The sequence below is a fragment of the Ceratotherium simum genome, chromosome 26, assembly GCF_057802395.1.
Source record: "Ceratotherium simum simum isolate JZ-2026a chromosome 26, ASM5780239v1, whole genome shotgun sequence".
In the NCBI taxonomy this organism is placed as follows: Eukaryota; Metazoa; Chordata; class Mammalia; order Perissodactyla; family Rhinocerotidae; genus Ceratotherium; species Ceratotherium simum.
In genome coordinates, this window is record NC_141925.1 from 15,748,175 (window position 1) to 15,757,852 (window position 9,678).

At 52.3% G+C, this 9,678-nt stretch overlaps 1 protein-coding gene across 1 annotated transcript in view; it reads left to right on the forward strand.

Moving 5' to 3' along the window:
- The window catches only part of VPS35L (VPS35 endosomal protein sorting factor like), a 117,748-nt gene extending 108,791 nt beyond the window's left edge, over positions 1-8,957 (forward strand). The window contains exons 29-31 of the mRNA XM_014796339.2: positions 1,580-1,698; positions 7,796-7,942; positions 8,673-8,957. Coding sequence (XP_014651825.1) covers positions 1,580-1,698; positions 7,796-7,942; positions 8,673-8,771 — 365 coding nt within the window. The 3' untranslated portion in view covers positions 8,772-8,957. The remainder of the gene's footprint in view (positions 1-1,579; positions 1,699-7,795; positions 7,943-8,672) is intronic.
- Positions 8,958-9,678: the final 721 nt, after the last annotated feature.

Genomic DNA, 9,678 nt, shown 5'->3' on the forward strand with positions numbered 1-9,678 from the left:
CCATTTGTCCCTTGCTTGTGCTGTCACCGCTTGTTTGCATTACACAACGTCACAGGCCTGGCTGTGTTCTCATAAATATCTTCTCTTCTAAGGAGACCATATTCTTAGATAGGGACAGTGATGAATGCTCTTTAATTGGGCCGAGAAGAGCGCAGCAAATTACATTCCAGCAGATAAGCTAAACTGAACCCGGTTTATTAAAAGTGTCCCTAAACCACAAACTGGATTAGCACTGTGTGCATGTGGCCACGTGTGCACAGCCACACCCTCCGCGGCACCGGCACGGCCCCTGGTTTATCAGGTGCCACTGCACCTGGGACAGGGGCCCAGATGTTAGACCTCTGCCCGATGAGAAGCTGCCTCCTCTTGACCACTTAGCACTGCGGGTGCTCCACTGAATTGGGCTCCTCCTACGAGAGAGCGCCGCTTCTTCACACCAGGTTCAAAAACTATGCTCTGCCACGTACAAGTCAGCATTTGGGAGTTGGAGTGAAAGCAGCTAAAAAAGGATCTGGCGAGAAAAGGGGTGTGAGCTCATGTCGGTGTGGAGGGAGCGAATCGACTCTGCAAGGCAGTAGTAGTGGTTTCATTACGGGCTCTAAGACTTTGCAGCAGCCTGGCCCTGTCCCCCGCCCCCAAAAAAACCATAAAAGAAAAGAAAAGAAACAACGGAAGTGTTGTGGTAGGGACAGCTACATCCCCTCTGGTCCGTCCTCCGGCAGAGTACCGTTCAGCTGTCCCAGAGCAGCAGGTCTGTATATGCTGATACGGAAATAGCACCGAGTATATCATTACGTGACAAAAGCAAAGGGCAGAACAGCACCTGGTGTGGGCTCTCTCCCTCCTCACCCGGAGCAGATCACGCTTGGTGCGAGGGTCGGTCTATAGGAAGGAAGGAGGGAGGGAGGTCAAGGCCGGGCTCTCCTTGCTGGCTGGTCTGACTCTAGGCAGTGGCTGTCACAGGAGGTGCCCAGGCAGAGAGCAAGGGACCTTTTGGCGAGAGACGTTGTCAGAGGGATTCAAGTTGGCGAGTGGAGAGAGAGAACGTTACGGTCCATCCGCGGGCGTTTTGAGGAGGGTGACAGGGCAGGCAGTGGGCGCAGTGCTTGACAGCTTAGGCTTCGGAATGAGACTTCCGGTTTGGGGGCCTAGCTGCGACCACCTCTGGGCCTCAGTTTCCCCACCCGTCAAAGGGGATGTTGATGTCATCTCTTTCACGTGCTGGTTACGAGGACTCCACAGTAACACGTGCAAAGGCACAGCCCAGTGCCCAGCACCCAGGGGACACTCAGTATGGGCAGCTGCTCTGACGGTCACTGTGTGCTCACTGCCCGTCCACGCCTGGGCCGCAGGGGGCATGACTTCCACACCCCTGGTCTCTGGCTCCCACTGTCCAGAAGGCCGGGTGTTTTCTCTGTGATTCCCAAGGCCCCAAGCCCAGTGGGAAGTTCTGGCTGTTTCCACCTGCCCTGCTGTGATTCCCTGCCATCTGCTGACAGCATGTGCCGCGCGCCTGCCTCTCCCTGGCCAGCACGGCCCTGGCCTGGGAATGTCTCACTGCTCTGGTTTGTTCCCTCAGTCGACTCCAACGACAGCCTCTACGGGGGGGACTCCAAGTTTCTGGCTGAAAACAACAAGCTGTGCGAGACGGTGATGGCTCAGATCCTGGAGCACCTGAAGACTCTGGCCAAGGACGAGGTAGGTGCCCTCTGCCGTGCCCTCCCTGCCGCTCGCTCTGAATGCATGAGTTTCCAGGGTGCTTGGACATTGGTTCATTCCGGAAAGGAAACTCCTTCATGTGAAGAATGTGTTGATGTGCAGACCGGTCATCGCGTGCTGCAGGGCCTTTGCTCCTGCTGTTTTCTCTGCCTGCAATGCGCCTCCCCAGGGTTCCCCTGGCTGCTCCTCCTCATCCTTCGGGTCTCAGCTCAAAAGTACCTCCTCAGAGAGGCCTGCCCTGACCCCCGTGTTCAGTAGCCACGGCCCTCCTGCATCCCTCGGTATCGTCCCTGTAACACTTGGTCATTTGCTGAAATGCTCTGTGAGTAGGTTTGCTTGTCAGTTGCCTGGCTCCCCCACCAGAATGCACGCTCCATGGAGTCCAGGACCTCGAGACAAGTCTTGGAGACCTGCCTGTGCCTGAGACGGTCTCTGGGGTCCACGTGTCACTCACCGCAGCATCCCCACCTCCAGCAGAGCCTGGCAAACAGCGAGTGCTCAGTCACTGCTTGTTGAATATATAGTAGCCTGTGCTCTCCACACCTCAGCTCTTTCAGTGCCCACATCAACCCTGTGAGGTGTGGGTGCTGTGTCTGTTCTCAATGGACAGAAAAGGAGACTGAGGCTCAGAGAGGTTTCTCCAGAGCCCCCGGTTCCCTCTGGTTGTGGGAGAACATCAGGGTTCCCACCCAGATCCCCAAGCCTGAACTCTAATTACTGCATTGTCCTCCTCATCAGGGCCTTCCCGCTTGTCTTTTCAGAAGTGGCATACGGTTATTTTTCCAGCCTTTACTGTACATAAGTGTGGTGTTGAGAACTTTGCACGTATTATCTCATCTAAAATCACAACAGTCCAGTGAGGTGGGAACAGCTCTTGCCCCTGAACACTTTCCACACGAGGAAACGGAAGCCTCAAGTGGTGGCTATGGCACACGGTCAAAGCAAGCTTCTAGAACCCATGCTCTTATCCACAAAATAGATTTCTACCAGATGTTGCATCTTTTGTGTTTTCAGAGCAGTTTTTCCATAGTCTCCATATAGTTAGATGATTGACTGATTTCAATACACTTTTCACATAGTACAATCTATAACTACCTGGTTCCCTTCCCCAGTTATGCCGACCGCAGCCTCCATTTTTGCAGCATCAGCCCAAACACGTGGGTGACGGATGGATCCCAGAGTCCCCGTCTCAGGCTTGGCGGGGACGTTGGTTGTTCAGACATTGTGTGACTGCTGTCGTTGTAGTCAAGGTGGGGGGTGGCAGGGCCTTAGGAGTCAAAGCTGGTGCCTGACCTTTCTCTGCGTCCTTCCCCTGGGTCGGCTGGAGCCTGGCTTGCTTTCTGCCTCCACGTGCCCCCTCCCCGCCAGGTCTTGCTCTTCACTGCTCAGCTGTCTGCTTGAAGCTCTGAGCACTGGATTGTTTTATTCCCACCCAGCAAGAGACAACCTGATGGCTCCTTCCTGATCCCATCCTGGCAGGCCCCTGTTTTCTCTCACTGTCCTCCCCCTCAGTTCCCTTTACCAAACCCAAGACAGATTTGGGACAGCTGGGTTCCCAGTGGCTTCTGGCCCTCCCCTTCCTTCCGGAGCCCTCCATCGCTTCCCTTCCCTAGATCGCTTTCCCAAACCTGGAGTTTCTCATTCCTGGGTTTGGCTCCTACAGCCCCACCCCACCAGATAAAATAAGCTCAAACTGGATTAAGTTTAACTCTTAAGTCATTTCCAGGACTGTATACAGTACCTCCACTGCCCGTATCCTCCTCCCCCTCCCCACCAAAACCCACAAGAAGAGTCTATAGCTGCGGGTGTACACATGCATGACACGCATATGTCCTGGCTTCCCTCCTCCCAGGGTTTTCAAGCAGGTGCTGGAGAGAGGGAGATTTTTCCTGGACTTCATTCCGCAGTGGCCTCTGCTGAGGTCGGGGGCACTGCCTGAAGGGCAGAGGAAAACTACAGAACTGCTCTGCCCTGGGGGCCCTGCGGGAGGGTGCCTCTCAGGGAGAGGATGGATGGGAGGGAGGATGTGTGGTGTGCCCCCCACCCTGGGGGCCCCGCTGGGTGCAGGGCTGCAGAACTCTGGGAGCTGATGCAGCGAGGGCACTTGGCCATCCGTGGAAGGGGCAGTGCTAGAACCCAGTTTCTTTAGGAGCTGGTTTCTCAGCCAGGTGTATTAGAAGAGACAACTCCCCTCCCGCCACCAAGAGGCCTTTTGCAAACGCTCTCTGGGGTTAAAGACCCAGCTTCGTCTCAGTGTAGGTGGCTTTTGGAAGAGCCCTTTCTTCCCTCCAGGGGAAATGGAGGCCTTCACCTTCAGCCTGCACTTGTTACACTGTTAGAACCCCACTGCTCCCCCTGCCGTGAAAAATTCTTCGCCCCTCTCCCTGATGCTTAAAACCATTGGCTCTGGCTCCAGCTTCTCGCCCAGACCCCTTAGAGCCGTGCTGTGTGTTGGACAGGTTGCATCCCAGAAATGGGCCGTGTGGTTTGAAAATAGCGTTTCTTCACTCTGATGCAACAGGCCCGTCTAATCAGAGCTGGCCACTGACAGCCTAAGTGACCATGGCCTTGAACCCCCAAGCTCACCCTAAAAAAGCCCGGAACCATATAATTTGGAACTATTTTCATTTAACGTTTGGCTCTTTTTCTCTTGGGGGAGGGGGCGTTGACAGTGATAATGACTCAAACAGAATTCTGAAAGAACAGCAAAGCTGGAATGTTTCCTTAGGATATTTCAACTCGCATACGTAGCAGGGACGTTCACTGAGAATGTCTGTCCATGTATGCACATTTATTAGAAAAAGATGGGCGGACCGAGCTGAAATGGAACGTCAGCCTTCATTTTAACAATGTGACGTGAAATTCAGCACAGGTGACCACGACTGGCAGGGGCCTCAGAGGGTGGAGTCCTGGAGTCTGGGGCCAGCTCTCTCTCCGCCTGCTGGGGAGCGAAGCTTCATGCTGTTGGAAAACCCCAGGGCTGATGTCGTTCTTGAGTGTCTCAGCTTTTGGCGCTGGTATTAGCAGCTCTGCTTCCAGAATTGTCCTCTGAATGCACGTGCAGGAGCCAGCCCTGTTTTAATCGCGAGCTTTACGGAGTTGTTTGTTTGGGTGTGGTGGAGCTGGGAACCATGCCAGACCCTTGGAGCTTCCTGGAAATGACAATTCTCAAAGGAAAAGAATGAAAAGAAGCTCTTTTCTATTTAAAATCTCCGTGGAGAGAGGAGGGGGCTTGAGGCCCTGATTTGGTTCTCTCCTAACGCATGCGTGGTTTTCCAGGTCTTTGCATATTGGCTGGCATGCTTTCTCATCCCTCAGACCTGTCTCTAATGATTTCATTTTTAATAAGCAGTGCATTTAAAACACAGGGGAATTGAGCTTTTTAGGGAAAAATGCTTATTGAGAAGATACAAAACCGAGAAATAGCCAGTTAGATGTTGTCTTCCTTGTTTGACTTTTTGAAAATCTGTCCCACTTCAATGAAATGTAGTTAAAGGGCCTCTCTCAGAGGGGATTCTTCTGGTTGGATTTGAAATAGAATTTTCTTTTAGCTTGGTCCTCTAGATCTAAGCAGAAAACGGGCCCTCCTGGTCTCCCAGGCGTGAGATGAGGGCCAGTTTAAAAGACGAGCAGAATGGGCTGGAACCCTGAGTGGTGATCTCTGCCCAGGTTCCTGATTGGAGCAGAACCGCATTGTCCGGTTCCGGAAAGGAACCTGAAGCAGGCAGCCACCAGCCGGCTAATGAGTCCATGCCAGGCAGGTGCCCCAGCTGCTTGCCTCAGCTGCTTCTGTGACTGTCACCTGGTCCAGGCCGTTGCCAAGGCAGGTTCAATTTGGGGGAGCCCGAGTCTCTTCGTTGTTACTCAGCTACCCTCACCCAACTGCCTTCAAAGCTGCTCCTTGGCTGTTTTCTTTTCACCCCCTCCACTAAAGACTTTAAATTCTCACTCGGGAGAGGATGGCAGGTGGTGAATACGTTGGCTCAGCCATTAGCATAGAGCCTGCCCCTTGGTAGGCTCCACACGAAATATCTGTGGGATGATGGACAGTGGACGGAAGGATGGATGAGTGGGAGGTGGGTTGGTTTTATCCCCCTAGAGTAGTTGAGAAAAGCAGGAAAAAATGTTTTTTCTAAACCAAATCAAACCGTTCCTACTTCCCTGGATGAAACGGTGCAGCTCCAGTCGGCAGGCTGCGTCGGGCAGATCTCTCAGCCTCTTCAGAATTTGGCTTCTTAATGTGGCGCTGACCGTGGGTCCGTGGGAACATCTTATAAACTGGGGTGGGACAGGGAGGGCGTGGGTGCAGGCGTAGGCTCCGGAGCTCGCATCCCTGCTGACTTGGCAGCTGTGGTCCTTGAGCAAGTGCCTGAAGCTTTCTGAGCTGCAAGGGCCTCATCAGCAAAATAGGAGTGTGTTGGTTTCCTATTTTGGCCTTAGCAAATTGCCGACAACTTAGGGGCTTGAAACCTAGCATTATTATCTCCCAGTTTGGGAGGTCAGAAGTTGGTGTCAGCTGGGCCTGTTTCTCTGCTCCGGGTTTCACAAGGCCAAAATCAAAGTGTTGACTGGCTAGGCTCTTATGGGGAGACACTGGGGTGAATCCACTTCTCAGGCTCATTCAGGGTATCAGCAGACTTCAGTTCCATGTGGTTGTAGGACTGAGGTCCTGTTTCCTTGCTGGCTGTTGGCTGGGGGTTGTTTTCAGCTTCTAGAAGCCCCCTGCATTTCCTGGCACTTGGCCCCTTTCTTCCATCTTGAAACCCAGCAATGGTGGGTCTCGTCCTTCTCATGCTTTGAACCTCCCATCTCCCCTTCCAGCTCGTCTTTCCCCTTCCAGCTCGTCTTTCCTCTTCCGCTGCCTGTCTCTGACACCAGCCTGAGAAATGTCTCTGCTTCTTAGGGCTCAAGTGATTAGATTGGGCCCACCCAGATAATCTGGGATTACCTCCCTAAGGTCATAACCTTAATTACATCTGTGGAGTCCCTTCACAGCAGCACCTGGGTTAGTGTTTGAATAACCAGGGGTCAGGAATCCTGGGGGACAGTTCTAGAATTGTGCCTACCATAGGGGGTTAGAAATGTACCTCCCACAGAGTTGTTGTGAAGACTAAATGAGATGAGTCGTGTAAAGCACAGAGCATGATCCCTGGCACCCTGTGAGGGCGCTGTACCCGTTAGCTGCCAGGGAGCAGAGCAGATGCACGAGGCTCCCGGCAGCACTGATGTTCTGCAGGGCCAGCCAAGAGCACCCAGCAAGGGCCTGGGGCGTGGGCTCTCCAGGGTCCACACAGACTTGTGATCTGACCTGGCCCCCTGGTCAGGCCACCTGTTGACTTGGCCTTCCCAGGTGCCTGTGTTTACCTTTGGGCACCTGTATTCCTTCTCCTGGGGTGGTGTTGCGTTTTGGAGATTTGTTTTCCCCCGTGTCTTCACCATTCAGAGCTGGGGTCCAGGTTTGGTCTACCCTGATGTTTTGGTTAGACTTTTCTTGTTTGGGTACCTCTCGGATTATTGAGCAGGAGAGGAAAGACCTGGTGTCAGAGTGTAGAATGGCTCCTGTAAAAGCTGGGCACGGGCACCGAGCACCGGGAGCGTTGTCTGTGGAGGAACCGTCGTTCAGTCCTTGTTACCAGCACCCAAAGGGGGGAATAGTGACCACAACTTTGGGTGGCTTGAGGACTCATCTGGAAGGGACGTATTTTAGCCTTTCACTTTCCACTTGTACTTGCATTAAAGCTGGTTGCTGCTGGGTTGTTTCATTCCTTGACCCCGCTGAGTGATGGGGCTCATGGAAGTATCACTCGCTTCTGCTCCCCCATGGTGAGCAGTGCCGGTGTGGGGGGCACAGAGCAGAGGGCTGCACACCCATCACCTCGTTCAGTCCACACTTACCCTGTGAGTTGCTGTCACCTTACTTTCCTCCTATACAGATGGGGAAGCTGGGACCCGGGGAGGTTAAGCAGCTTGTCCTGCAGAAGATCCCTGGTCAAGCTGCATTTGAACCCAGGTCAGCGCCAACAGTGGGCCGGCCTGAGCCCCAGGGCCACATGCTCACCTCTCTCTCCTGTTTCAGGCCCTGAAGCGCCAGAGCTCGCTGGGCCTTTCCTTCTTTAACAGCATCTTGGCCCATGGGGACCTGCGCAACAACAGGCTCAACCAGCTCTCCGTCAACCTGTGGCACCTGGCACAGAGGCATGGCTGTGCGGACACCAGGACCATGGTGAGACCCTCGAGGGCCCCTCGCCAAGCCCACGAAGCACGGGGGTCCTGGCCAGCCACACAAGCCCACATCTGCTGATGCTCAACACAGCATGAGGGCCTGGACATCAGAGAGGCCCAATCGTCCCTTCTAGAAAGGCGCCAGGCCCAGGATTTCTGCAGGGTCACTTCCTTGCGCTACACAGTATAGTATTAAAAGCTTATTCTCTCTGAATAAAAGCCACACATATAAAAACACAGTCATTCCTGGTCACACCCAAACTGATATTAAGGGCAAGCTATAATCTAAGTTTTATTTAAAGATTTTGCTGGGGGCCGGCCCAGTGGTGTAGTGGTTAAGTTTGTGCACTCCGCTTTGGTGGCCCGGGGTTCGCAAGTTTGGATCCCAGGTGTAGACCTACACACCGCTCATCAAGCCATGCTGTGACGGTGTCCCACATACAAAATAGAGGAAGATGGGCACAGATGTTAGCTCAGGGACAATCTTCTTCAAGCAAAAAGAGAAAGATTGGCAACAGATGTTAGCTCAGGGCGAATCTTCCTCACCAAAAAAATAAATAAAGACTTGGCTGGTTTCTTCCCTTCCCTTATCATTCAAAAGACTTTACCTGTGCTCTGCTTAAAAGAAAGCATAAGCTCACAATATGGCCGATTTGTTGTGGAGCCTTGGTGTCCAAGGAGAGAGAGTTACGAACCAGAAAGGAGAGATGGATCTTTCTTTTTCCTCCTAGGTGAAAACCCTGGAATACATCAAGAAGCGAAGCAAACAAGCAGATATGGGTCATCTGACTGAGCTGGCCCTCAGACTCCCTCTGCAAACGAGGACCTGACCGCAGGCCCGTCCCCAAGGCCACGCCCAGGGGCTCTGGTGTGAAGTCCAGAGAGACCTACTTTGCTTTTTTATTTTATTTTTACACATATACAAATTGGTTTAAGCTTTGGCCTCTCCCCAGATTATTCTAACAGTGAAGAAGTGGGACTTGTCAGAGCATTAAAATCCAAGCTTGTGCACCGAGCAGCAGCATCTTAGTGATTCTTTGCACAAGTGGCCTTCAGATGGGCCTTTAGTGAGAAACAGAAGAATGCAAGTAACATTTCTTTTCTGGAAGGTGTCTGCTTTTTTTATTGGAAAAAGATCCTTGAAAGCAGTCCACTTCTAAGGAGCCACTGTTCTCTCTCCCTAATTTGAGGGCCTCAAGTCTGGAATTGAATGTTGCCTAAGCCACCTTGGAGAATTTATAAAAGGCAGATGGCTCAAGTAACTCCTTTTCCTATCAGAGCAGCTCCTGATTGGACTTAGAAGAGGTTGGTGGATTGAAGGAGAAAGCGAGGTCGAATCTGAGATTCCCTGTGGCTTTAGGGGAAAGTATACTGTAACTGAATAAACCTCCTGAAGGCATGTTTATGTTCCTCACTGTTCATTTAATTCCTTCTGACGCTCTTCATCCAGAAGGGAACGTGTCTAAACATATTGCCTGGTTTGCTTTGCACTATAATTCTAAACAGCATGTGACTACCTTTTTCACCACCAGTCTGGTGGAGTCGGACTCACTCTGAATCTTGTGTTACCGCTCGTGAGCTTCCAGTGACATCTGATTTTGAATCAGGGCATTAATATAGATTGGTGGTGACTCACAGCCTAGAGCTCCTCGCTCAGGAAAATGCATCCAAGTCGTGGATAAAAATGCCCCCAAACTATTGTACTTTTGGAAGCTATACACTGGACAGGGATCCCAT